The sequence below is a fragment of the Eucalyptus grandis genome, chromosome 6 (genome assembly GCF_016545825.1).
Source record: "Eucalyptus grandis isolate ANBG69807.140 chromosome 6, ASM1654582v1, whole genome shotgun sequence".
Classification (NCBI taxonomy): domain Eukaryota; kingdom Viridiplantae; phylum Streptophyta; class Magnoliopsida; order Myrtales; family Myrtaceae; genus Eucalyptus; species Eucalyptus grandis.
In genome coordinates, this window is record NC_052617.1 from 43,871,494 (window position 1) to 43,899,313 (window position 27,820).

General features: G+C 42.0%; 5 protein-coding genes across 6 annotated transcripts; 2 read left to right on the forward strand and 3 right to left on the reverse strand.

The window, feature by feature from the left end:
* Nucleotides 1–3,395: 3,395 nt before the first annotated feature.
* Nucleotides 3,396–4,710, reverse strand: LOC104430087 (basic leucine zipper 61-like). The gene is made up of 4 exons (XM_010042850.3): nt 4,273–4,710; nt 4,061–4,151; nt 3,785–3,940; nt 3,396–3,580 (listed from the first exon to the last, which is right to left on the reverse strand). The coding sequence occupies exons 1-4, from the start codon at nt 4,708–4,710 to the stop codon at nt 3,396–3,398; spliced, it is 870 nt and encodes a 289-aa protein (XP_010041152.2).
* On the forward strand, nt 4,418–6,759 carry LOC104430085. 2 transcript variants are annotated; one of them, XM_039314202.1, is made up of 5 exons: nt 4,418–5,280; nt 5,374–5,521; nt 5,798–5,964; nt 6,038–6,239; nt 6,313–6,759. In XM_039314202.1, the coding sequence occupies exons 1-5, from the start codon at nt 5,258–5,260 to the stop codon at nt 6,322–6,324; spliced, it is 552 nt and encodes a 183-aa protein (XP_039170136.1). In that variant the 5' UTR covers nt 4,418–5,257; the 3' UTR covers nt 6,325–6,759. The 2 variants fall into 2 exon arrangements, with proteins under 2 accessions (XP_039170136.1, XP_018722515.2); XM_018866970.2 differs by having other exon boundaries at nt 6,329–6,759.
* Nucleotides 6,760–6,988: 229 nt separating this feature from the next.
* On the reverse strand, nt 6,989–11,647 carry LOC104430086 (sodium/calcium exchanger NCL). The gene is made up of 7 exons (XM_039314201.1): nt 11,133–11,647; nt 9,924–10,109; nt 9,038–9,219; nt 8,463–8,611; nt 8,110–8,386; nt 7,711–8,019; nt 6,989–7,465 (listed from the first exon to the last, which is right to left on the reverse strand). Exons 1-7 carry the CDS (start codon nt 11,512–11,514, stop codon nt 7,217–7,219), a joined length of 1,734 nt encoding a protein of 577 aa, XP_039170135.1. The 5' UTR covers nt 11,515–11,647; the 3' UTR covers nt 6,989–7,216.
* Nucleotides 11,648–18,505: 6,858 nt separating this feature from the next.
* Nucleotides 18,506–20,466, reverse strand: LOC104452067 (basic leucine zipper 6). Its single transcript, XM_039315310.1, has 5 exons — nt 20,218–20,466; nt 19,588–20,143; nt 19,408–19,498; nt 19,153–19,279; nt 18,506–18,914 (listed from the first exon to the last, which is right to left on the reverse strand). The coding sequence occupies exons 2-5, from the start codon at nt 20,121–20,123 to the stop codon at nt 18,730–18,732; spliced, it is 939 nt and encodes a 312-aa protein (XP_039171244.1). The 5' UTR covers nt 20,124–20,143; nt 20,218–20,466; the 3' UTR covers nt 18,506–18,729.
* A 1,633-nt stretch (nt 20,467–22,099) lies between these two features.
* Nucleotides 22,100–27,218, forward strand: LOC104450105. Its single transcript, XM_010064537.3, has 9 exons — nt 22,100–22,563; nt 22,971–23,087; nt 23,249–23,331; nt 23,712–24,142; nt 24,599–24,768; nt 25,176–25,261; nt 25,457–25,590; nt 26,031–26,336; nt 26,834–27,218. Exons 1-9 carry the CDS (start codon nt 22,207–22,209, stop codon nt 27,019–27,021), a joined length of 1,872 nt encoding a protein of 623 aa, XP_010062839.2. The 5' UTR covers nt 22,100–22,206; the 3' UTR covers nt 27,022–27,218.
* Nucleotides 27,219–27,820: the final 602 nt, after the last annotated feature.

Below are 27,820 nucleotides of genomic sequence, written 5' to 3' on the forward strand. Positions count from 1 at the left end.
AAACCTGGTGTTATTGCATGTTGATCCTCTCTTAATTTTGTGCAAGAAACCTGGTGTTATTGCATGTTGATCCTCTCTTAATTTTGTCCCTAGGTAGTTTCAATGGTGATGTTCTCGACATTTGAGCATTCAGTGGATTTCCTATATCGTGTTATTAGAAGAAAGGGGGATTGCTCAAAAGTTTAACAACTCGGGGTAACATGCATCGTTGGATATGTTGCTGGATCTGTTGGTAGCTTCATATCAAATCCTATCGACAATATTGTTGCTTCCATCAACAACAAAAAAGCTGACTCTCATGTCGGTATATGTTTGCAAGCAGTTATTTACCCTGCTATCTCAGAAAAGTTCGATATGATCTATAAGTTCCAATTTTGCAACAAGCAATCAGGAATATCGGGGTTGCGAATATGTTTACCTGTAGATGGAAATTCACAACAACTCGAAAAAGAGACTAAGGCAATTCTAAAATTGCGGAAGCTAGGCCAATAAGGCCATGTTTGGTAACCATCCAAAAAAGGGCCAAATTCTGATTTTTGTTTTGAGAATCGGTTTGGGTTGAGAATCGCGTTTGATAAAATTTTTGTTCTCGAGAAGAGATTGGAAGTGGAATCAATAATAATAAAAAAAAAAAGTTGATTCTTGTTCAAGAAACAAATTTGAGAATCAAAAATCAATTCTCTTTTTCTTCTTCCCTTTGGCCATCTCGCGACCATTGTCCATTGCTGCCCGCCGCCGCTGGTCGTCGTCTATCGATCCGGTGAGCTTGTCGGAGGCTCGCTAGGCCGGGTGAGGTCCGACGAGTTGCCAAGGGCAAGCCTAGCCATTAGCGAGGCTCGGTCTCACCAGTGGCCAGGTGGGCCTCGCCGGGGCTGGGCAAGCCTCTCGATGCCTAACTCTGCCAGTGGCCAAGCAAGCCTCGCCCGGCCCGGTGAGGCTTGGCCACTAGCGAGGCCGGGCGAGCCTTGCCCAGCCGCTGGCAAGGCTGGGCCGACGAGGGCCGATGACGCTTCGGCGAGGTTGTCGGCCTCGCCGAGGGCCAGTGACACTCCGGTGAGGTCATCGGTCAACGATTGGCCACAAGAAGAAGAAGAAGAATAGAAAAAAAAAAAAGAAAAAAGAATGAAACAAGTAAAAAAATTATTTAAAAATTAAAATAAATTGATTTGGAACAAAATCGATGAAGATAGTACCAAACGCAATTACTATTACGTAATCAAAAAATTTGGACGATTTACTAAACGTGTTCTTTTACTTATAATCGTTTTGAATGAAATAAAAAATAATCATTTTTTATCGAAGTCTATTTAGAATGTAATTATTACCAAACGCGTCCTAAAAGTGGCTCTAATATCATAGTAGAAATTGAGAGAGAAAATAATAAAGATATTGTGTTGTATTGTATTGTTCTATAATGTGTACAAGGTTCTTTTATAATACAAAGGAAAAGAAGAGAAAATGAAAAAATATATATATAATGATTATAATTTTTCTATTCTCTAGACTAATCAAGGATGGACCAAATCAATTTGACCGTGATTGGTATCGGAGTCTCCGATTATATTTCACAACACGTGGGTCGCAAGGCGGGTCAAAGAGGAAAAAAGCATCGCGGGGGGTGTTGGTGCGCGGTTGAAGGATGGAGATATGGCCAAAAAGCATCGCGGGGGGTTGAAGGATGGAGATATATGGCCATATTTACATACTACTGCCGGTGCGCGACTGGCCCATTGCATGGGGGGCAGTTTAAAGACCTGCTCAGGTCTTCGACAGGGCGTTGAAAAGAACCAGCCGAAACGGCTCGCGGCGACAAAATTCCAAATTCCCTTGACTACTCCCCACCAAACTTTCTTCTCCTGCGGAAAAAAGCTCGTAGATATCGGGCTCCATTTGCATCGCGGGCCTAGGAGGACCAGCCTCTGGAGTACCAGTTCAATGGGTTTTCTTTATATCCCATCCTAATATTCTAGGCGCCACCAGCCACGGTTCGCACGCTCCCCATCGGTTGCATGATGATATAACTTAGGGTTTGTTAAAGAATTGTTACCGTGATGGCAGAAGGCTGGCGATCGATGCTGGTCGCTGCTGCTGGTGACCGGCGACCTGTGGTAATCAATGGCGACAGCCATCCGTGGTGGAGTTGGCTGGCTTTGTTGTTATAAGGGGAAACATGGAATCCTAATGGCGAAGCAAAATAATCCAATTCCCACACGGAATTCATCTCCACGTCCTTTTCTTATCCGAACATGAAATACAGGGGAATCGAAATCCTATTCCTTGAGGAATCCCGTTCCATATTGAATCAAATAAGTCCATGGATTACCCCAATAATTTCCACTATTCATCTTTATTTTCAACTATCGTATCAAATTTAATCACTAGACAAGATGGACATTTGTATATCCAATCTTGTCCCATCTAATATCACACCGTATCCAACCAAGGACGGACAACCAAGAGTGGTTTGATTAGATGTAAGAATTAGACATTTTCATCAAGAATCGAGATTTTCTTCCATCTTGGGTCGGGAATATCTCCACCAACCATTTTTCTGACTGGGATAGATAATGAAAAGTACAGCCGTTCATAAAATTGCCACTTTTGGGTATGCCTAAAATTAGAATAGCCAAGCTGGATTATGGAGCTCAACGTAACGGGCCTAACCTGGATTATCGCACAGTCAATCTGGGCCAACTCCTAGCCCATATAGCGAACGTGTATCATGGGCTCATTCATGCACAAATTTTGCACTTATTTCTTCGTGGTACGAAGTAGAGTCCAATACAGTACAAAAAGGACAATAGTCGGAGCAACAATAATGTAATAGATATGTTGATGTATGTGAATATATGTCATAGATATGTTTAAACTTTTGAAAACAAATATATGGCCAACATTGACATATTGTCAGAACATAAGTCAAAAAATTCGAAATGTCACATTCCTCTTGGTCATTTTGTCGATTCTCTCATTTATTCTACTCAATTCACGACTATATGCAGTCACATTAATGTTGTCTTTCGCAAGAAATCCACTTCACATGAAAGTAGTCGTGCTAATAGATACCTCCAGCATTCATATCTATTTGAATTAATGAATCCTTTGATCCGCCCATGTATAGATTTGGAACATAGTTAACATAGACATTCACAATAATTTCATTACAAGTAGTCGCTCTTTTGCCACAATATTTACCCATTGATGTCCAAGATTCGAACCCAAAGTCTGAAAAATCGAAAGGGCTAGAGAACAAGTATAATAATGATTGCTCAAGGGGGGAAAATTGAAAGAAAAGGGCTTTGCCTTTTGAATTTCTCTTTATTATGGGGGAAGGATAGGAACCCGCACCGTGCGATTGGGATGGCCCAAATAGAGGGGACCCTCCTTTCCCTTTTTCAATATTCATGGTCGAGGATTTGGTCCTTATCCTTCGATCCGTTGTTGTCGGATGTCTCCGGTGGATCTCGTGGCGGCGAAGATGGATTGGTGGTAGGCGTCACGTCGGCCGTCTTCTTGACACTTTGCTGCTGACACACCCGCCTCAATCTCTCTTTTTCCTTCTTCGGTGCTTCTTGATGAGCTGACAGATAAAAGATATGCAATATAACCCACCTTTTTTTTCTTTTAATTAATATCTCAACATATGTTTCTGTCCAAAAGCAAAAGTGCTCGACATTGAATATGATGAGGATAAGCGCACACCGTTCGATCCATATGGTGTGCTCATGCATGAAGCGTATGAATCTGCAAGTGTAATGAAAGGTCGGAGGTCGGAGTTGCTGACCGTCTTTGAAAATCTTGTCTTGAGCCAAGGCGGTGATCCGTTGCTTGAGAGCGCTATTGTCCACGTTCAGAATCAGGCGTTGATGATCCAGGAACGCGACTCGGGGCGACAACGCCGATACTTCGCTTTGCACATACGCTGTAGCTCCTACGTTTACTGTAACTCGAAAAACACAGCAGCTCATGGCATCGATGCTCGCGTGCACAACTAAGTTCTCGGTCTCCCAAGTTGTCGTGAATAAGTAGAGTTAGATGCAGAAAAGATTTAATGGCGTACCTGCAATGTGGTTACGCTCCGTTCCAGCTCCGAAGTGTACTGCAATTTCCTCACCCTCGACCGCTGAGCAGATTGCCGATTTGCCAAAATCCTGACATTTGCTAATATTGCACATGGTGTTCAAGACAAAAAAATTAATCTTTCCATCTCACGGATATATATAACCGTTACGTCTCAATGGATGTTTTCATCGTTTCGTCTTAGCTCTTAACCCGTTTCAGGTCGATAATGGCATTGGCATTGGAGGAAGCTTGAGCGGCCTTGCCCGCATCCGACTCTGCCTTGCACGAACCACCCGCCTCCAAAGTTCCAGGTTCAGTTTTAGGTGATTGCCGTCGCATCACGGGGTCCGCATTTGCCGGGGCTGGCTTGATCTCTTCGTTGTTGCTGTTCTGATGTGATGGCTTGGATGGGCCGGAGGAGGAGGAGGCCCAGGGCGGCAGCGTGGCAACCGTGACGGTCGTGCTCCCGTCTTCTGAGAACATGGACATGAGCTGCTTGTCGTCCAGGCAGTCGAAGCCGCTGTAGCCACCGTCGGGGCGGACTGAATTCCGGTACTCCCCAGCCTCGAGGAAGGCGATCAAGTCGCTAGCCGACCTCTGGTGGACCCTGCGCCTCGTGGACAAGAACTTGAGGAAATCTCGACCCATGAAGGCTGGCAGCTGCCACCGGCGCTACCACCTGCATTGCCAGGGTGAGGGAATGGAGGCTCGCTCGGGGCGATGAGGTGGGAGACATGCGGGGGTGGTGGGGGTTGCGCCATGCAATTTGCGATCTGGCAATCTGCAATCTTTTGGGACCTCAACCAAAGACAGAATGTCGCCACTAATGAACAAGGCGAGGCGAGCGAAAACAAGAACGACTGGCAATCGGAGTTGGTAGAGATCACGAACGGAAGAGATTCAGAGAGGGTTTAGAGAGAGAGGGAGAGGGAGAGAATTGAACACGGTCGTCGTGCCGCGTCAGTTCTAGCTAAAGGCACTGTTCTATTGGCAAGCACCTTAAAGTATGATGGGCTTGAGAATACTAGTCAGCACGGTACAGCATATTCAAACCGGAACGATCGTGAAGTGTGGAATTCTTGTGAGCATATTGCCGAGGATGGTCTTAGGATAGACGCTCGATTCACTTTCTGCTCGAAATTACTTCTGCCTAGTGAATCTGACTATCTTTGGCCTTTGTCAGGTTTACCCCAGTATGATCCACCACCTTCTTCCACGGTAAGGCAATGGCTTGTGGTCGGTGGAAATTTCAGTTTGTGACTTCTGATTTACTAAGTTTCCTCTGGTCATTTTTCTCCTTTGTGTTGAAAGATTGTATGAGAACTTTAACGTAGTGGGAATGCTACCGGTGAATGCATCGACAACTTCATCATCATTCATACTAAATTCTCAGACAGAGCCCCCTTCAAACCAAAGCTATCATGGCAATTGTGCTCCCATCCGGCAGGAGGAAGAGAAGGTATGTCGAAATCTGGATAATTCTAGGCTTTCCTTTAGTGAACACCCTCAACTACACAAAATTCATAGTGTTTCAGGACTAGCAAGTTTTCCTTCAGCAGTCGGTGACGATGATATCCACATGAGTCTAGCCTTTGTGATTGCAATACACACGTACATATATTACATGTTTCTTGATTGGTAGTGTTTGGGAAACAATTGAGAATTCGTCTTGATTTCATGCACTACATATATTGGACTTGGAAATCGCTATATATTTCATTGACCTGCTGTGTAGATAGGTGGCTTGAAGCCGTCATGTCCGTTCTCTTCAGAAAAGCTCCCTGCATTTCCGGTCCACTTAAAGCTTCTTACATCTGCCAATACTCCCCAGAGGTCAGACGACTCGGCTTCATCTGACTATAGAGCTGAATTGATTTATGAACCAGGGACCGGGAATTATAGGTACATTTTTATTTTGTTTTCACCAAAGCATCAAGCGCCGTGCTTCCTTTATATGTACTTGAAATTGTTGCAGGTATTCTTCATTTCAAGCTTCAGGTTCCAATGCGAAATCAATTCAAAGCAGGAAACAAAATGGAGTTTTCAGCAATGACTTCCTCACATTAGGCCTTCCTACTTTGCCATCGACGTGGCCGACTACCAAGAGCAACCAGCCATTTGCTTCTGTAGCCTTTGCCAATTGTGAACCTCCCGATAATGAGAGACCAAGCTGTCAGGTGAGATTATATATTCTAACAAGCCTTATGGTTCGCATGGTTGTCCTCGTGGTTCTACATCTGATTTGATTAGCTTCATCTGTGAAAAGGGTCGTGCGCAAAATTCAAAATTTCAAAAGGGACCGAAATGGGTGAATCAGTGAGGGAATTACGACTACTACAGCTTCCTCCCTCCGGCAAAGAAGCATTCTGATGAAGGAGCTGCGAGCACGACTACTTTTTGCAATGGTGTTGCAGATGGAAGCGTTGATCTTGACTTGAAGCTGTAGAGATGGGTGGCCAAGATGAAGTCATAAAGAGCCATCTAACTTATTAGAGTGGCAAGCTCGGCAAAAAAATACCTTTATTTTCCCTAAACTTCAAGATGGCTCCACATAGTTCCAAAAGAGACTAAAATGAGCGTACTGACTTGAAAAGTGAGGTGGAGAAAAGGAGAAAAGGAATTGGATAGTAGATATGTTTGTTAGGATGTTACATTTGATGATGAGAGATGTTGATTTTCTTGGGTTATTTCTGCCAATTGGTTTGACTGATGGATGATAAATCATGCACTTGATTGCACGGCGATCGTGATTGTCCTCCTCTTATTCCTGGAATGGCGAGGTCACAATATCCAACATCAACACACTCATCTACATCAGCTCTGCATACACCCTAACAGGTGAGGGAATAAGAGGAGGCAGGCAGTTCCACTCGAGCATGTTGAACGGACAGTTCCACTCAAGCATATGAATCCATAAGAATGAATAAGAAGAGGCAGCATCACAATGTAATTCCGCAAACAGAATGTTTCATTCCACATCTCAGCACCATGGCAAAATTCTTAATCCTTTCACCACAAAACACTGCTTCTCATATTACTACAGCTACGGAATAAATCTGGATGCAATCTTACTCCAAAAGATGAACATAATAGAGTCAAATAGGGAATATGACAGAAGGCTGTGGCAACCCCATGAGGTACCCTGAGAACAAATCTACGACCAACCCACGACATAGTCTAGTACGTACACCAACGCCAAGGAGAATGGATAAAGTATGAAGGCTACTGACACTGTCCACAGAGGAAAGGTGGTGCGGAAGCTGGCAAATATTCCCATCACAATGCAAACAATAAGAATAACAATCACTTCTGATGTGAAGTCCCATGTTAGTCCTCTGATGTAGACAAGAGCCAAGAAGACTGCTAAGCAAAGCAAATTGTTCATGGTCACTGCCCCATATAACTGCACAAGGTACAAAAAGAGATAGGATGTGACTCACTAAGCATATCATCATTCTTGTCGAACACAAGGCAAACAACTTACCAATTAAATACAACAAAAAAGCAACGATGCAATGACTGATGATGAGATTAATCATTCCAATCTCCATGCCGAAAAGAAAACTTAGGTTCGATGATATTTATGGCATTGTTGCACCAGACTCCGATAATCAAGTCAAGGTGAATACAAATAAGTCAAAGGCGCACCTCAGAGAATGTCAGTGATGCTGTCTCCTGCTTTTTACGACTAGCAAAGATTATTGCCGACACTGCTTCACTGGAGTTGGTAGCCAAAGGCAGTGCAATAAACGAAATGAAGAAAGTGGGGATACCAGTGGCGTCTGAGAAATTGTCGACCGCATCTACCAAGGGATCAGCAAACGCTGCTGCTATGACCGTTCCAAGAATTAACAACCCCACTGCTTTTAAGGAGGTCATTTTAGCATTTTCAACAACCTTAACCACCTCATCACCTTGTCCCCCCGCTAACAATTGCTCGCGCTCTGTTTTTGCTCGCTGCACAAGGGAATTGCAGAAGGGTTTGTGAAACCAAACAAACTAGCTAGTGATTTACTGAAGAACGTGGGAACTTGCTCGGTCACTTACATGGTCAGCGACATCAATAATCTTCGTTGTGTTAAACCTTCCGAGACCGAAACCTTTCCCTGCACGTACCGCCTCATCTAGCCATTTTTTGATACCCTTTCTGAACTCATCCTGCGAAATACAATTATCACCAGAGGTATCAAATGCTGCCATGATTTTATCTACAGCATCACTCTCTTCCAGATCTATCTCTTCAAAACGGATTCCTACTGCGAATGCTTGTAGTTCGCTACAAGTAAGTTTTTTATCATCATCCGTATCAATGGTTTCAAATAGCCTGTCAAAAAAAAAAACTGTGAGCCATCTAAACAGTAAAGCAAAACTAAAGAATCTAACTTAGCACCAGTACTAACTGATCCACAATTTCTGTGTTGACTTCACCATCCTCCGTAAGCCTTGCTAGGGCTGGGGCATGCCTTTTTACATGTCTTAAGAATAAAAATAAAGCACTCCGCCGCTGCCAATATTCAAGTCTTCTCTTTAGGATCCAAGGCTGGAACACCTGCCGACTTTATAAAGTCAGAATACAGGATTATTTTTCAGCTCGTATCATACAAAAAAACCATGCAAAGATACTTTTCTTAAGCTTGCTTGCTCATGGACTCATGCAGAAATGTGTGTACACACAATTATCAAAGCAAAGAAAGAAAAAGAAAAGTCCACAAGAACAGCATCCCCATCTCGCTGTTAGGACAACAGTTCATGAGGGCAGGGTTGCTTTCTACTCAGTTAAACCAATTGATTGGTGCCAGCCGCCATACATGAAGGTCACGGCCTTAAAGTTTTCATGCTAAACAGCCTTACTATATTCATGGCAACATAAAGCACACCTCACACGTACTTCTGCGATTGCTACATATACTCAAAATGCATGACAAAAGGCAGAGTTGCAGAGTATAGTTAAGAACAAGTACTCAGAATAACATACCTGATATAGGCAGTAAGAGATAAGTAGAACCACAGACAAAATCAGTGCTATCAAGACTGCCACATGCCTTCCTGATGTTGAATTGAGAAGTTGAAGAAGTTGAATAACAAGGAATGGAATAACTGAGATAACCATGATCCATGCTGCCCTTCTTGTTAAGTCATCAATGGTAATACCAGAACCTGAGAGTGTTGTGTCTATCATGTACTGGAAATGATGAGCAATTTCAGACTGGTAGAGATAATGCAAATTAAGAAATAGGAGGGGTTGAGCAGTCTCTAGAAATCACAGTCACAACTTCTATGCTTCAGCTCAGTAGAGCAGGGTCGAAGAGATTTAAGGAGGCCACAGAACCTTTAGCTTGCCAGCAAAGTAAGACCAACTTATACTAATTGAAAAAGTAAAGTGCTTCAAAATTTCTAAAGCCAGTTGGGCACCTTGCCTACGTAACCTGCTTCCTACACTGAAACCTTATTTAGCCATACAAGAGCATACCTTCCTTAACCATAACTACCATTACTGCAAAGCTATCATTCATTCACAATAAAGGCTGCCTTCTGCATGATCCAATCTAAGCTTTAATTAGATGAGGTTCCCAGCTTGAGGTAATATTGTTGCCACCGGGCAATAACCACTTGCAATAGAAGCTCGAAAGTTATTCCCAGCCAAATAAAACCTCTATCCCCAAGGGGGAGGACTGGAAATTGGAGATTTTTACCTCCCTAAAGTAACTTCTTTAAGGGTGAGCAGCCAAACTTGGTGGAGAGTAGATTAGGCAAACATATATAAGGCATTCATATGCACACATCAAAAGAAAATTTTAAGATCTTACAGTGAGAGCCTCTAATAAGCATAAATAATTGAGAAATGCCTGCAAAAGGTAAACCTGTCAAACTAAACCCTTTTGTATCCAGTTTATCCACTGCAGTTGAATCATGCAGGTCACACTTGCCAACAAGAACACATGAACCCCATATGACAGTTAGAAGCATCACAGTTGAACCCGCGAGCAAGCCCATTCCAACGGAGACTTGACTTTGTGCAGTTTCTGTGCTTCCAGACAGTCCAGATACTGCAGAAAACAATAAAGAAAAGCATTCATCAAGATCTTCATTACAATCATAAAATGAAAAATGCATCATCGTTCATCAGAAACAGGAGGAACCCTCATTTATACACACAGAAGTGGTGAAATTTTCCATACTGGGTAATAGAGTAAAAATTATTACGTTATTGTTCAGAAAAGACAAGATAATGAGAACTGATCCCAGAAAAAAAGTGCCGAGTGTTCAGAATGTTAGAAAGCAATCAACCAGACAAACTGGCCAATGACAGAAATGCAGCTGAGGCAAAGAATTATGAAAGTAATCCGCACAAGAGTATTTACTACAGGAGGAGGTAATGACATAAAGCTATGCAACAAAGACCAAAGGACTGCACTATCACTCATGACTGGGAAATAGAAGTGCCTTCCTATATTCCATTGCTCAACCGAGCATCTGCCACTTGAATCTATTTAACTTGATATTGTCACAACCCCCAGGAACAGATCTCTCCATATTTCAAATGTGCGAATCTTTTTCCCATCTGGGATCCTGACCCGAAAGGCAAGAGCACTTGCCGAACTGAACTCCACCAGTCCCATTATAGCCGGTAAAAAGCAAATCTACCTTGGCGGTGTCCTTCAGATTATAGATAATCTGACTACAGTAGTGGAAGTGCATTAGGGTCCAGGCATATACAGGAAATCGAGATGCTACTTCAGTAGTAAGACAATCACATACACATCTTCGGCTGAAACAACTCAACTAATTCCAGATTCCAGTAATACTCTAACTGCATCAGGTAAAATAGCTTACGACTAAAAGCAAGCACATAAAAGCAACAGCAATAGTTCAGATTCAGTGAACCGTCAAAACAGGAAATTTTCAGAAGGGAAACGTAACCAAGTCCTCTATAAGCTACTCTACTGCCCAGCACTCAACCAGAGCACTCTCTAATGCAATGTTATCGCTTCGTTTTCTCAAAGTTTCTCAGGAACCACGCCCACAAACACAGGTCATCCAGCAAAAGAGAAACGGACAACAAAACTCACCGAGAATGAGCAAGGCGTCGGGCAACGCCCCGAGGATCGGCAACACGAGCCCACCGATGATCCCCGGCCCCAGAATCTCCAGCAACATCTCGCTGCCGCCCGAGAGACACGTCGCGGCCGTGTACATCAGGTAGCCGTAGACCAGAATCAGGAACAAGTTGCCGATCCAATTGGTCGTGCAGGGCAAGAAGCCGTAGGTCTCATCGCAGGTGTCGGACGAGGCGGCCCAGGACGGGAGAAGGAGCGGGGACCCGCGGCGGAGCGGCTTGCCGAGGCCGTCGGAGACCTGATCGGAGAGCCGGACGGAGCGGCAGCGGACGGCGGAGATGGAGGCGAGGACGAGGAGGAGGAGGAGGAGGAGGAGGACGCGGCGGCTGGTCATCGTTCCAGGAGCGAGAGGGAGGGACTCGGGAGACAGGAGACAGGACACGTCGCGGGATTACGGAAGCGAGAGGGCGAATGAGAAAGAGAAAGAAAGAGGAAGATGAAGGGACGGTCCGTACAGGAGGGGGGACCGGGACTGCAACTAGAAGAGGTCGGCCGGGAAAGGGCGGCTTCCGTGTGTGGGGTCATTTTCTTTTTTTTTGCAATCGCCGTTTATTTTTAATTCTGTCGGTAACAGGAAAAAAGCGCGGCAACGTAATATTTACGAGTAGGATTTCTTTTTTTGTTTGTTTGTTTTTGTTTGTTGATAGTACCGCAGGACGTCCCGAGAGCCTCGTAAATTAACTTTATTTTCGAATTTCGATCCGCGTATGATCCGATCCGCGTCTTTTCGGATCGTGACAGGGAGATGCCACCCCAGAGCGCTCGCCATCCGGAAACGACGAAGCTGCGATGATGATCCGCACGATCGTCGGCCAAAGCAGAGAGAAGTGGTGGGGACTCGCTCACCGTCCGATCGCATCACCGTTTCGAAATGGGGGGGAGCGAGTCACGGGTGGGTCCCGTGGATATTGAGTGTCTCTTCCTTTGACTTCTTATCGAGTTTTTCTAGGATGATCTTCTGGGGGTGGAGGCGGGAATGATGGCGTCGCGGACTCGTCTCGCCCTCCACTTCCGGTGACGGTCGGAGAAATTTGTCGAGGTGATCAAAGAATTCAACCTTGGGGACTCTTCTTCTCTTACTTTCATTCGCTGCGATTCATTTCGAATTCTTCAGAGCGCGTAACATCATGGACACGAAATTCCATGCTTGACTATCCTACGGCTTGAAGCATTTCAAATTCTTTGTAAATGGATGATGTGGACTCGCCAAAATGTGTACAGTTGCGTGGGGACTCGTTTTGCAAAATGTGAAAGAAAAATAAAGAAAAGAAAAGTCGTGATTACAAGTGAGACAAGTACCAAAAAGTCATGACCTTATTATATTAGTTTTAATTTAGTTTAAAACATTTTGATTGAACTAATTTAATCATAAACTTTTCATGTATTTATCAACTGAGTTCATTTGATCAATTTAAGTGGAACATTATTGACGCGAATGCCAATTGTCTTACATGGACAATTTTAAATATTTTCTCAAATATTCTAATTTTTATTTATTTTTCTTCTATTTTTTCCTTTTCCTACTCATTGGCTTTTGGGTGATACTCAATCATGTTTGCCAAAGGAAATAATAGGGAAAAAAAGGGAAAATTATTTAAAAAATTGCAAGACTAATTAAAATTGTCCATATTAGCATCAATTTTATCACTTATAACGGTCAATATCAACATCAATAATTTTTTACCTAAATTGGCCGGATTATCTCAATTAATATCAGTGTGAATAAGATTTATGACTAAATTAGCTCAATTAAAAGGTCTAAGACTCATCGATACCAGTGCAATATACTTGGGTTGTATTTAGCAGTCATAATAAAACTTGGGATAGAAAAAATTTATCCTATCATGCATTTGATGCCTGCTCAAAGCATCATGAAGATAAATATAAGGGATATAAACTGAATAAAATTATCTCATTGAGGAGATGGGATAAAAGTGGATATGATTTATAATATTAATAATTGGAAAGTTATTTTTATCGAATAACAAAAATCTCAAATTAACAAAATTAAAATTATATTTGAATATAATTAATATTTGAATTCTAATATAAGAAATTCAATATAACAAAAAATAATAATTTAGCTATTTTAATTAAATATTATTTTTATTTATATATTCAAAACTAATTATATTTTATAATATAAATTCAAATATAAATATAAATATATATTTATATTGATCACATATTTAAGGTATTTTAGTATTTTAGGTATATTAGTACAATTTACTATTTAATAACAGTTTAGTAGAGAATGATGGAAGGGGAAGAAAGAAATAAAAATAAATTAATTAAAAAAAGATAGGAAAATAAAATAAAAAAGTAGGTAAAGTGTTATGAGAGATTTTTAACATATTCGTTTGTAGAATTTTTAGTTTGTTTATACTATTTATACTAAACAACGTATTTAATATGATGTGAATATATTCGACTTTATTATTATAATAACAAAATAATAGATAAGTCAAAAAATGAAAAAAATATATTTTCTATAAATTATTTTTCGTGAAATAAACAGAGCCTTAATATAGGGATAAACCAATTTGGAAAAATAATCCAGGCTTTTATATCTCAAACGGATCAAAAGTATCGGTCCAATTGGTACTTGAACTAAATGGCAGGGAAGCAAATTTTTCATCGATCCCTTACAGTCGATGTGATTTTCCAACTGAAAAATGTGAAGCATCAGTTGAGGAAACTAATGCACATCACGCTTCAGTACGTGGAGAGCCCGCGTGATGTCGGATTTTCGATATTATTTTTAATCGCCGATTATTTGTAGTTCTGTCATCGAAACGAAAGAAGCACGGCGACGTAGTGGGGTGGAGTGAAAGTGACAAGTACGATTCTCTTTCGTTTGTTTGTTTACGCCGCAGGATGTCTCAAGAGCCTTGTAAATTAATTTTAATTTCGAAAGAATATTTGATCCGCATGCGATCAGATCCGCGTCGTTTCGGATGATGACCGGCAGATGCAGCCCGAGCTCCACGATCTCCAGGGCCCGAAGCTGCGGTGGGGGCTCACTCACCGTCCGATCGCATCATCATTTCGAAAAGGGCAAGGAGCGAGTCGTGGTTGGGTCCACACGGATATTTGATTTTCCCCTTTTTTGGGCTTCTCATCGAGTAATCATCCGTTTTCTCAAATGATCTCGTGAGGTGGAGGCGGGGATGATGGCGTTCCGGACCTGTCTCGCCTTCACTTCCGGCAACAGTGGGGGCACTTTTTTAGGTAATGAAAGGAGTCCACTTTTGGGACTCCTTATCTTACTTTTCTTCGCTGCGAAGCGTTCCAAATTCTTCAAAGCACGCAACATCACGGACGACATACTATATATATATATTATATGCTTGACTTTTGTACGGCTTGCAACGCTTCAAATTCTTTAGAAGTGCATGACATCAACTTGTGAAAATGTATATAGTTGTGTCATTTTGTTTCGAGAAATGTGGGGAAAAAAAATCAAAACTGTGGCTAGAGTGGGAAAAATATATATAAAAAAAAAGAGTCATAAATCTATTATATTAATATTAAGTTAATCCTAATACTTTCTATTGTGCCACGTTGATTTTAAATTTGTTCATGCTTTACCAATTGAATTCATTTAGTCATTTTAGGCTGTAAATTACTAATGTAAATGCCATACATTTTACGTGATACAATTGGTATTGATGTGAATAATTGTTTACATTTTTTCAATTTTTTTTTTTTTTTTTATTTTTTTCCTTTTCCTTCTTTTTAGCCTATGACCAATCATTTGCCACTGAGGGTAGCCGTTACCAGATTCAATGAGGGCAACCCTTGCTTGTGGTTGGTTGGCAACCATGGCCGAGTTTTGGCCACAAGCCAAAAGTAATAGAATGAAAAAAGGGGAAAATTATAAAAATTGAAAATTTTATTAAGAAATTATTAAAATTATCCACGTTAATATCGACCGTGTCATATTAGAGTAGGATTAGAGTAGGACCAAAAAAAAAAAAAAAATAAAAATACATATTAGTAATATTAATTTATTAACTAAATTAATTGGGTGAACTTAATTGATATTAATGTAAAAGCATTTATGACTAAATTAGTTTAATTATGAGATTTGTGATCGGATTATTATTAATGCAATATGTCGAGGAATTATATGGTACTTGTCTAGCTAGAGGTAGAAAATGTAACGAACAGGCTTTAATGCGACAGAGAAATCAATGGCTGGTAATAAAAGTCAACGGTCCAAATTACTCATCCGTTACCGAGTCGCTTCTCTACATGAAATTGATGGCGCTGCACCTTGAGACAGAAGTTCATCACGTAGATCTAAATTGAATGCGCTGCTGCTGCAGGGGTTTTAATTTATTAGTTTGGCAGGAGCAGAACTAAATGGTCCGATTCATTCTCTTTACGGCGAGCCGTGCGCGATCTAATCCATTTCCTCTAAGGCAAGTTTCGTACGGTCCGTTTCATCCTTTAAGTGCATGATTTTAGTATTAAGTTCGGGGTAGACCCAACTGAAAAGGGGATCCAAACTTTTATACTTCAAAGAGATCAAAGTGCCGGTCCGATTGTTGCTTGAAATAAAATCGCAATGAAGTAAATTTTTTATCTATCCCTTATTATCAATGTGAATCTACGATTGAAGAAATTAACGCACATCTCACCAATCAAATCATTACCAAATGATCTCTGCAATTTTAAATTAAATATGGGTAGCATGGAGTCCAAGAGTATTTGGTATTAATTTAGGGATATATCCAATTGAAAAGGGAATCCAAACTTTTGTACCTCTAGGGAGATCAAAGTGTCGGACCAATTGTTGCTCGAACTAAAATCGCAATAAAGTAAATTTTTTATTGATCCCTTATTGTCAATGTGAATCTATAGTTGAGGAAATTAATACACGTCTCACCAATCGGATCATACCAAATGATCTCTGCAAATGTAAATTAAATATGTGTGGAGTCGAAGATTACGTGTCATTTGTGCACAAATTTTATTATATAGCCGTAATGCCTAAGTATAGCCATGAGTCGAGGATGTGAAAAATAGACAACCGCTTTTGTTGGAACAGCTGACGGGTGAGCACACAAATGACCCATCACAAGTCTAGACCCCCCTCACACAGAAACTACCAAAGTTTTCGCAACGATCAACTGCGAACTTCGATCAATTAAGTGGATTTCAACGGTGCACGTTAAAATATCTAGAAGCCAGAGCGCGCGTGCAAGGGCGCTCGTGCCCTAATCGTGTCCTTACACTCTTTTTATAGGCTCTTATGCCTACACAATGGAGACCACTATTTTACCCTACGCTCACGCCACACTCTACACCCACGCACACCTCTTGGACTTCTTACTCACGCACACGGAGGAGCGAGTTGCCCCTATTTATAGGATGAAAAGTCGGGTGACCCTGCTGGCTTTCTACACCAATCTACAAGTATTATTTTATTATAGCTTGACAACTAGATTTCTTTGGAGAAGTCTAGAAGTGGGGCAGCTTTTCTTGATGGATTTTTGCCAGAGAATTTTAGAGAGAAGGAGAGAGAGTGGCGGTGCTCTCTTCAACACACAACATGTGGGAGCAGCCGATGGGCCGGCACACGAAATCGACTAGACACAAAAAGAAAAAAGCAACCGCATACGAAGAATAGGCAGCCACTCGGACAACCACTTTCGCTGCCGTCTTCATCCGTGGGTCGCGGTGCGCAGGACACGCGGGGGTCAAAGTGAAAAAAGCATCGCGTGGGAGGTCGGGGCGGTTGAAGGATGGACATATGACCATATCTCCTTTACTATTTATTAACTGCCGGTGCGCGACTGGCCCATGCAATATGCATGACGGACTAACCGCTCCGACAGGGCGTTGAAAAGAACCGGACAGGACGGTTCGCGGCGACAAATTCCAAATTCCCAACCTACTTTCCAAATTCCCTTGACTGCCCACTACCAAACCTTCTTTTCCACCGCAAAAAAAAAAAAAAATGATCGTAAATATCGGGCTCCATTTGCATCACGGGCCTAGGAGGACCTACCCCTGGAGCACTAGTGAGATGGGTTTGCTTTATATCCCATCCTAATAATCTAGGTGCCACCAACCACGGGTCGCACGCTTCCCATCACCTGCTTGATAAGACAACTTCGGGTCCGTTGAAGAACTGTTATCGCGATGGCAGAAGGCCGGTGATCGCTAGTGATCGACGTTTGTTGCGGCCGTCGGTGACCGCTATTGGCAATTGGCGACCAGCAGTGATCGGTCTCGACAGCTGTCTGCAGTGGAGTTGGCTGGCTTTGTTGTTATGGGAGGTGAACATGGAATCTAGACGGTGAAGCAAAGTAATCCTATTCCTATGCCAAATTTATCTCCATACACCTTTCTTATCCAAACATGAAAAACAAGGGAATCGGAGTACTATTCCTTGAGAAATCCTGTTCCATATTGAATCAAATGAGTCCATAGATTACGGCGATAATTTTCATCGTTCATCTTTATTTTTTACTATTGTATTAGTAGAATCACCAGACAAAATAAACATCGGTATATTTTATCTCATACCATCTAATATCACACTGTATCCAACCAAGGACGGACAACCAAGAGTGGTTTGATTAGATGTAAGAGTCATACATTTCATCAAGAGTCGAGATTTTCTCCATCCTGGGTCGGAAATATCTCCACCAACCTTTTTTTCTGATCGGGATAGATAATGAAAAGAAAAGCTGTTCATAAAATTGCCACTTTTGGGAAGGCCTAAAATTAGAATAGCCAAGCTGGATCGTGGAGCTCAACGTAACGGGCCTAAGCTGGATTATCGCACATTCAATCTGGGCTAACTCCTAGCCCATATCATGGGCTCAATCGTGCATGAATTTTGCACTTATTTCCCGAGGCGACGATTCATGCTGCGAACTAGAGTCCAATACAGTACAAAAAGGACCATGGTCGGAGCAACAAAGATGTAATATGGAGTTCAATTCTCGGCGATTTAAACTTTTGAAAACAAATATATGGCCAACATTGGCATATTGTCAGAGCACAGGTCAAAAAATTTAAAACGTCACATTCCTTTTGCTCATTTTGTTAGTTCTCCCATTTATTCTATCCAATTCATGACTATATCGTCGATTTGATTACATTCACGTTATCTTATGCACGAGAAGTCCGATTCACATGAAAGTAGTCATCCTAACAGATACCTCCATACATATCTATTCAAATGAATGAATCCTTTGATCCGCTGCAGTAAAACACACCATAAGAAGGGAAAACAACGACTGATGTGTAGATTTAGAACATAGTTAAAGATAGACATTCACAATAATTTCATTACAAATAATTGCTCTTTTGCTACAATATTTACCCATTGATGTCCAATATTCGAACCCGAAGTCTGAAAAATCGAAAGGGCTTGAGAACAAGTATAATAATGATTGCTCGAGGGGGGAGAATTGAAAGAAAAGGGCTTTGCCATTTGAATTTCTCTCTCTTTATTTTAGGGGAAGGATAGGAACCCGCACCGTGCGATCGGGATGGCCCCAATCGAGGGGACCCTCCTTCCCTTTTTTCAATTTTGATGGTGGAGGAGTTGGTCCTTATCCTTTGATCCGTTGTTGTCGGATCTCTCCGGTGGATCCCATGTCGGCGAAGATGGATTGGTGGTGGCCGTCACGTCGGCCGTCTTCTTGACATTTTGCTGCTGATACACCCGCCTCAATCTCTCTATTTCCTTCTTCAGTGCTTCTTGTTGAGCTGACAGATAAAAAAGACGCAATATAGCCCACCTTTTTTTTTATTATTTTTTAATTAATATCTTAACATATGTTTTTGTCCAAAAGCAAAAGTGCTCGACATTGAATATGACGAGGATAGGCGCACATCGTTCGATCGACATGCGGCGTCGCCATTCTGCTACGGTGTGCTCGTGCATGATGCGTATGAATCTGCAAGCGTAATGAAAGGTGGGAGGTCGGAGGTCGGAGTTGCTTACCGTCTTTGAAAATCTTGTCTTGAGCCAAGGCGGCGATCCGTTGCTTGAGAGCGCTGTTGTCCACGTTCAGAATCAGGCGTTGATGGTCCAGGAACGCGACTCGGGGCGACAACTCCGATACTTCGCTCTGCACATACGGTGTAGCTCCTACGCTCATTATAACTCGAGAACAACCACGGCAGCTCACGGCATGGATGTTCTCTCGAGTTGTCGTAAATAAGTAGAGTTAGATGCCGAAAAGAATTAATGGCGTACCTGCAACGTGGTTACGCTCCGTTCCAGCTCCGAAATGTACTGCAATTTCCTCACCCTCGACCGCTGAGCAGATTGCCGATTTGCTAAAATCCTGACATTTGACAAAAAATTTATTTTTACATCTCATGGATTGACCAACATTCGATACGTCAATGGATGTTTTTCCTCGTTTCGTTTTACCTCTTAACCCGTCTTGGGTCGAAAACGGCATCGGCATTGGAGGAAGCTTGAGCGGCCTTGCACGAACTATCCGCCTCCAACGTTCCAGGCTTGGTCTTAGGCGATTGTCTTCGCATTGTGGGGTCTGCATTTGCCGGGGCCGGCTTGATCTCTTCGCTGTTGCTGTTCTGATCCGACGGTGTGGACGGGGCGGAAGAGGAGGGTGGGGGTGGCAGCGCGGCGACGGTGACGGTCATGCTCCCATCTTCCGAGAACATGGACATGAGCTGCTCGTCGTCCAGGCGGTCGAAGCCGCCGTAGCCGCCGTTGTGGCGGACTGAATTCTGGTACTCCCCGCCCTCGAGGAAGGCGATCGAGTCACTCGCCGACCTCCGGTGGGCCCCACGCCTCGTGGACGAGAACTCGAGGAACTCGTCGACCCACGAAGGCTGGCAGCCGCCTCCGCCGCCAGCGCCGCCATTAGCGCCGGGGTGGGGGAAAGGAGGCCAGTTCGGGGCGATGTGGTGGGATACATGGGGTGGCGGTGGTTGCGCCATGCAATTTGCAGTCTGGCAATCTGCAATGTCGAGACTTCAACTCACGAAAGAATGCCAAGACCAACGAAACGAAACGAAACGAAACGAAGCGGACCGGCAATCGGAGCTGGTCGAGATCACGAACGGGAGAGATTCAGAGAGGGTTTAGAGAGAGAGAGAGAGAATCAGACACGAACGTCGAGGTATGTTGATAATGTCATTCTTCGTCAAGGTTACAATAAAAGAACTCTCTCTCTGTCTCTGTCTCTGTCTCTCTCTCTGGGTATAGGGGTGCGTCGGACATTAGTTTACTGTATTTGTCGCAGGTCACATGGGGAGGGGACGGGGTCACAGCTAGCTCCAGCTGGTGAGGAGGAAAGAATGGGTATCCCTCCCTTCAAAAGTCGCGCGACTCGCGCGACTCCCCTTTCTCCTCTTTTGTTTATTCACTGCTGGAATCTCGCCACCACGTGCCGTAGGACCCCTCTTCCCCTCAAATTCTCACGGGGGCCTCAACCCCTCTCTCGGTCGACCCTCGTCCTCTGAGGTCGAAGGTGGGATTTTGACGTACGGCGCTAGATCGCAGTGCTGGTCGGGACGTGCCGAGATTGCATATGGATGCAGGCAGGAGGTGTAGGATTGTAGGGAGGATGAGCTGGGAGAGGACGGGGAGCTTTGGGTTTTGTTTTTCTGCTTTCTTCTTCTTTTGGCTGCTACAGACACTTTCACGTGACAATCTGTCCGCCCCCGCCCCCGCCCCAACTTTGCCTCCTCCCTCTTTCCCATCTGTTGACAAAACGTTTGATCGATAATTTTGCATGTTCGGTCTTGTGAAGTTGGTGGAGTGTCCTCAAACTAGAAACGTCAAACACATTAGTCCGACACGAACGAAGGATGCAGCTGCGGTGAAATAACATGTTTGGGACCAGCGTGCCATTGGTTCTAATTTTTTGAGCCGAGCACCCTCGTCGTGACCAATCTTCTCAAGACGATTCAGTACAATACATCGAGAAAATTTACATTAATGGAGAAATTCGTTTTCTTTTTTTCTGGATAGGAAATGATAGATTCGTTAATTTCTTCTTTTAAGCAGAAAAATTTATGTTGCTCAATTATGCCAAACACATAAAAGTTTACATAATGATATCCGAACAGAGGATTTTATATTACATCTCATTGATATAATAAAGGGGTATAATCTCTCGAGACCCTTGTGATTCTTTTCCTTTAGGAATAAAAAAATGATCATTTTAAGGCTTTAATGGTGTAATCTCCACTCAAAACAACATGAAACTTAATTCTACTCTGAATGCAATTTGATGACTCAATAGATTGATCTCAAGTCACATACTAATATACTATACTGATTCTTCACATAAGCATGATCCAAGGCTTTGAGTGGCTCTACCTCGGTTTAGATAGCACCATCTTTAATTCCTTTATTGATATTATATTTGAGGGTTTGAAGGCTTGATCTTTATTGACTCGAACATTTAGCGAGGTCTTAACAATTTGCTGAGGTAATGAGATCAAAATTTCAATTTGATGTCTAAAGACTAAATCTGACAAATTTGATAATCAAGTTCTAAAACTTATTATTAGTGGTTATCAAATTTGAAGACAACAAGTGATAAAAATTTTATTATTTTATATATCATACAAATAACTAAAGAGCTTTGTTAACAAGTACTTTGCAACACTTTTCAATCATATTCAATTGAGAAATATGTTGATTTCCTATATATTAATCGATCGTAATACGAGAAGGATATAAAATTGGAAATCATAAACTTTTTTTACATGGGTGTTCAACAAAATTGATATCTAAGTAATATAAATCTCAGCATTCAAAAAATTTATTTTAGGAAATTTTGCAAATTTTGGTATAAGTGAGGGAATTAATTTTTTTTTCGGGAAAAATACGGGGAAAAGAGAAAATCGCTTAAACCCCGGACCCCGCTAGGGTTCCCCCGCGAACATATAAAAGTCAGATCGCGCCAAAAGAAACATCCGTTGCAATTTGCGGATCCTCGCGTCGTCTTCGCCAAAACCCCACGCCGTTCCGATCGTCGGTATCTAGGAACCGCCGGCGGCCGTTTCAGCCATGCTCGAATTCGACGACGATGCGATGGAAGTGGAAGCCGACGGCGCCGTCGAGGAGGCCAAGGGGAGCCGCAAGAGGAAGTCGCGGGCGGGCGCGGAAGCCGATGTCTGCGGTGGCGCTGGCTTAGCGGGCGACAGGAGACTGCTCAAGAGGATCATGCTTTCCTTGACGAAGCCGTCGTACGCCCTCGGCCTCGGCGGGGGGAGCTTGCGGTCGGAGAATCGCCGCAGGTTGACTCGGCTCCTGCGGAAGCTCGTGAGGCGGCAGCGCTGGGCCGAGGCGAGCGGGGTCCTGAGCGTGCTTTTGAAGGCGACGTGCCAGGAGAAGTGTCCCGAGCTCAATCGGCTCAAGTATTCGGTGAGGCCCAAATTTATTCTCTGATCTATTCGGTTGTTGTTGGATTGTATTTTGTTTTGCGATGATTGTTTTGTGACGGAATTGGGGAAAATTAGTTAAGAATAAAGGAGAGTGCTGTCATATGGCGAGGAGAGAAAAAAAGTTAACGTGCAAAGGGTAGAATTGCTGCTTCGTGATTGCTTTCGGCTCCGGAATTGTGGAGAAGAAGTCACTTTGGTTGCATGGTAATTTGGAGATGGAATTGCTGAGTAGTAATTTGCAATCAGCTTCTCAGAGTACAAAGGCTAAAATTAGTGGTGGCTCCCCCCCTCCTTTTTTTTTCTTTAATAGCAGTTAACCTTGGTATTTGGAGTTGCTTCTCTTGCGAAATATTGTGTACAGGCGCAATGTGATGCCGTGTTTTTCAGGTGCTAATGGAGGTCCTCGAGCATATAGAAGCCAAGCGTATCAATTCCACTAGGATCAAGCTGATTTACGATGCTTGGATGGCAAGGATAGGATCGAAAAAAAATTGCCAATCGCAGGTATCTTTTGAAATTTTTGTGTCTGAAGACATTATTTTGACCTTCTTTCCTCATACTATTTTTATATAATTTGGAATGAAATGGTTTTAAGTTCCTTGAGTGTTTCTATTTCTGCTGCAGTCAGCAGACTCTTATTAATATTTGGTCGTTTTTGTGGGCAGGATTGGCTTGCAGTTCATTTGGAGTTCATCCTCTTTTTTCTTACTCAAGGGGAAATTGAGAGAGCGCATCAGAATGCTCTATGGTATGATTTTTTCTCTCTCCTGAAATGATGTGTTACTTATCCTTGATGACTGGCTTCCCTTTAAATATGGAAATTTCATTAAAACTCGAATCCACTCAGGAATAGTCATCCCTTGATTCATGCGCCTTGTGCCTTAGTTAATATTTTCTGAATGATGTGGCAAGACAAAGGACAGTGACATGCTTTTGGATTTGCAAGACTTGTTAGTATTGTGCATTGATAAGGACTTAGTTGGAAGGTGCCACCTCTTTAATGCGGCTTTACTTAGTATAAAAAAAGCTTTACAAATCAAGGCGTAATGAACACGCATCTTGAAGGTTACATTAGATAAAAAAGATTGAAATCTTTTATTTTATTGACATACCCTTGTGTTTTCTCAGGCTCACGCAAAACGAACTTGGGACAGATTCAACTGCAAATCTGATATTGGGTTTGACATGCTATCAAAGTTGGTATTTGAGTATCCCAACAGACATGCAAATGATAGATTTGCGAACTAATGCTTGTCAACAAACTATGATGTCGGAGGAAAGATTTGACATTTCAGCTAGGAACTCAGAGGGATATCCTCCCGTTTATAGTTGCGAGGCCAGCACATCCTTACAATGCAATTCTGATACTTCTGTCATGAAGGATAAAAGGATATCGGTGGATACTAATTATGAAAGACCTACAAAAGTCCCTGTGAAGGTTGAGGATAATTTGGAGGAGGAGCAATCACAACGATTTTATTTGAATTCTACTGAAGATGAAGCCCCACAGCCTACTGATGTTGGAAATGTACATTGTGCTTCTTCTTTATCTGATCTAGGTGAGTGGTGCAATTTTTCGACCATAGTTTTACTGTGTTGGTCAGCCTAAACACTTGATTTCATGCCAGGCATATTACTTGTGGTGTAACAGAATGCTTCACTATTGTATTTGGAAATTAAGCATCCTATTATTCAGAAAAGAATAGGTAGTATTTGTAATAATATTAGTTTTTGAAATTGGTGCCTGAATGAGATGGCTGATTCAATCGGGTGTTGAATATGTTCAATTTGCTTATATATCCACTTGCATTCTGTCAAATCACTTTGTAATCAACTTTGTAGACCAATCTTACTCTCCTTTATATACCACTCATGCCGTCACATCACTTCGTAGCATTACTTTAATATAAAATGCTAACATCTTTGTCCTATATTGCTTTCACTTGCTACAGTCTATTAAAAGTTTTTGGATTCTTCATTGATTCTTGAGAGCGTTTCTCATGGTCTTTAAATAGTTGGCCTGGATTCATGGCTGTTGCCCATAAGACTGCCACAAAACATCAAGAATTCTGAGGGGTGGCAGCCGGTGAAGCTTAATGATGTCTACAAGGATGCAGTAAAGTATTTGCGACTAGCTCTTGATTCATCACCCGCAACATCAGATGCCCTACTTCCTCTGATTCAGGTGTAGCAAAAGTTTGTTTGATGTAGACTCCAGAAATATCTTGTGAAATACTTTTGAAAGAATCTTTCTCACCCTTATAGTGGTCATCCTGATCCTATCCATTAGTGCATTGCCTTATGTTGATGCTCATTTTATATTACAGCTCCAAAGTGCTTTAAACTTTTTGATCTAAAACAGATGGAGTTCTTGTCTGCTTTCTTTGCACATTGCCTCTGCCTTGCCTGAACAAATTTATTACGGCATTCCCTTCTCATCTGCAGTTAGAACTTTGTTGTGTTGATGAAATGGTTAAGACTATTGGGTTTCTCCCCTGGCTGGTTAAGTAGTTTTTGTATGTATGCACATTGTCACTTGCTTCTCTATCATGTTGCAAGAATCTCATTTGATTTTTTGCAACTTTCTGTTAGTTGCTGCTGATCGGCGGACAAGTAGATGAGGCATTCAATGTGCTCGATGAGGTCTGTCATCATGCAGATACTGCTCTTCCTTTTAGGTACTGCTGTCCTATCACAAGTTTAGGTTTGGATACAAGCAAACAAAGTTGGAAGTAACATACACCATTTTACTGAATCCGTAGGACTTAATGTTATAATTTGGATTTGTTCCTTAGCGTTTTCTTGCTAAGTATCATCATTTCTTTATCAATGTCTGCCTTTTTCTGTGGAAACTAACATTTGAATTTGATTAGAGTGCGAGCTGCTCTGTTGGAACATTTTGCTCATGAAAATGTTGTCGAGCTCTCATCATGTTATGAAGAAATCTTAAAGAAGGATCCAGCGTGCTACCATTCAGTGGCAAGGCTTGTCACTATGCATCAAAGTGGTATGTCGATGAGCCTTGCTGTTAATCCCCATCGCCCAATTTTTCAAAAAATTTAACCAAATGTAGGTAAAGACACAGGAAATTTTTACCATACTGCACATCTCTCTCATAAGGTGGGCTAAGATGTTCTTTGCAGCCAAATTGGGGTTTAAATGGTTATTAGTTTCTGACGACGGGAACTTAAATTTTATCTAACGATTTTGTCTTGGGACTCTTGACATTTTTTGTTTTGATATGCGGAAAATTGTGCATTGTGAGATTATTTCCTGACAGATGTATTGTCCAGCTGCTTTTGTTTTTCTTCTTTCATAAGCTATTATTGACATGGTTAGGGGTGGATTATTTCATTCATAGGAAGTTGCTGTGATGGCATCTGTCCAAAGCAGAAGGCACTTTTCCTCGATAAGCTTTATAACTTAAGGTCCCTTCATAACTTGCAGGAGATTATCATCCTGGATCCATGCTGGAAATGATCTCTCTGCATCTGGATGCTACGTATGCTGAACACCAGATATGGAGAGAATTTGCAATGTGTTTCCTCAAGCTTGCTAGGCATGAAGAGGATTGCATGTCAGTGCATCTGGATGGTAAAGAAGGTGGAATTAGGCAAAACTATTCTGTTTGTTTTAATCGGATCCCTGACCATTTCCTGAAGGGTGACTTGCGCAAGAATTGGAGGTTCCGGTGCAGGTGGTGGTTGATGCGTCATTTCAGCTATAGTATCCTTGAAACAGAGATTGCAGCTGGTAATTCATCTGATTTATCTCTGAGATGTCTGCATGGTTTGTGATGTCATGTTATGTATAATACCTTAATTAGGCTTTGTTGACTGTGCATATTAATGTTGAATGTGCCATTTAAGTGTGTATATTCTCAGATACTTACCAAAAGGAGATTTGAAACCTGGTTTCGTAGGCATGATAAATTTTTTAGTAACTCATGTCTTAAAAGATTAAAGGTACTGTATTGCATGATTAGCCTCTTATCAATGGGGATAGTATTCTGACAATAGGATGTTTACAACATAAACTGGCCACGATGATGAATTGTGCAACTCCATGAGATAAGAGTGACAACTGATTAAAAATCAAGAAGTGCAATATTTGACTTTGTTTGAGTTTAATTATTTAGCCAGTGGTTGTTTTTGCTGGTCTTCAATTGATTTTAGTCCGAGTCAAATTTTATCAGTTTCCCATGGTTCATTCTAGATAATTTTATTTTTACATTTGCCTTTTCCCTGCAGGCAAGATACAGCTCCTAACTTACAAGGCCGCATGTGCTGCTCATATGTATGGGCAAGAGTTTGAATACGTTGTAAAGGTTTGCGATAGTTTAGAAGAGGGAACTAATAAGGACTTGTTATTGTTCTTGCGAACGCACTTGCGAAATTCTGTCAGGCTTCAGTCAAGCTTTCAGCCGAAACAGGCATGACTCTCACCGTGTTGTTCTCTAGTTGGCGAGTTTCATCGGCATTTTATGTGCTCATGGCTGAAAAAGGCGAGGAGGATACACGGTGAGCAAATCTGATCGCTCAAACGAAGAGGTTCATGTTCGTATTCTGTATACAATTGGTAGTTAGGGGAGAGTTGTCACTTGTTTGGGTAAAAAGCATTTACACCATATGCCTACCTGGAAGCGTGTCGCAGATTTTGCTCCTCCTGTGCCCACATGCTTCTTGCGTGATTCTAAATTGTCATTTTTTTTTAATAAATAAATATAAATATTTTAAATAAAATATATATTTTATTTTTCATTCTTATGGAGGTTCCTTAGATATCACAGGCGACGTCTGTCGTGCATTTTAGCGACGACCGGTACTTAGCAACTCCCGCCGATATCGCAAAAGAACGGTCCAACGCTACTACCAAGGAATTGGGAGTTCATGATCTGCCTTGTCTAAAACATGCGTGCATGAAAAAGTGAATTCTTGTCGTGCATACGCTATACGGGAACGAATTATGGGCTTGGAATGTTGCGCGCAGCGAAGATTTTCTACCTTTACTAAGGACATGAAGCTGATAATCTCAAGAATAACTACACAAACAAACTCTCCGAGCCTCACTGGAGTGTGTTTTGAAGGATATCACATTGCCACAAGCAAATAAGGATCGAGTTCACAAATGAGAGGAGTGCTTAGCCGTTTTAATTTCACCCCAAAAGATACTAAGTTGCTTCCGAGTGATTCTGAGTGATATTTAATCTGATAAACCGTACAAGCGAACGCCAAACT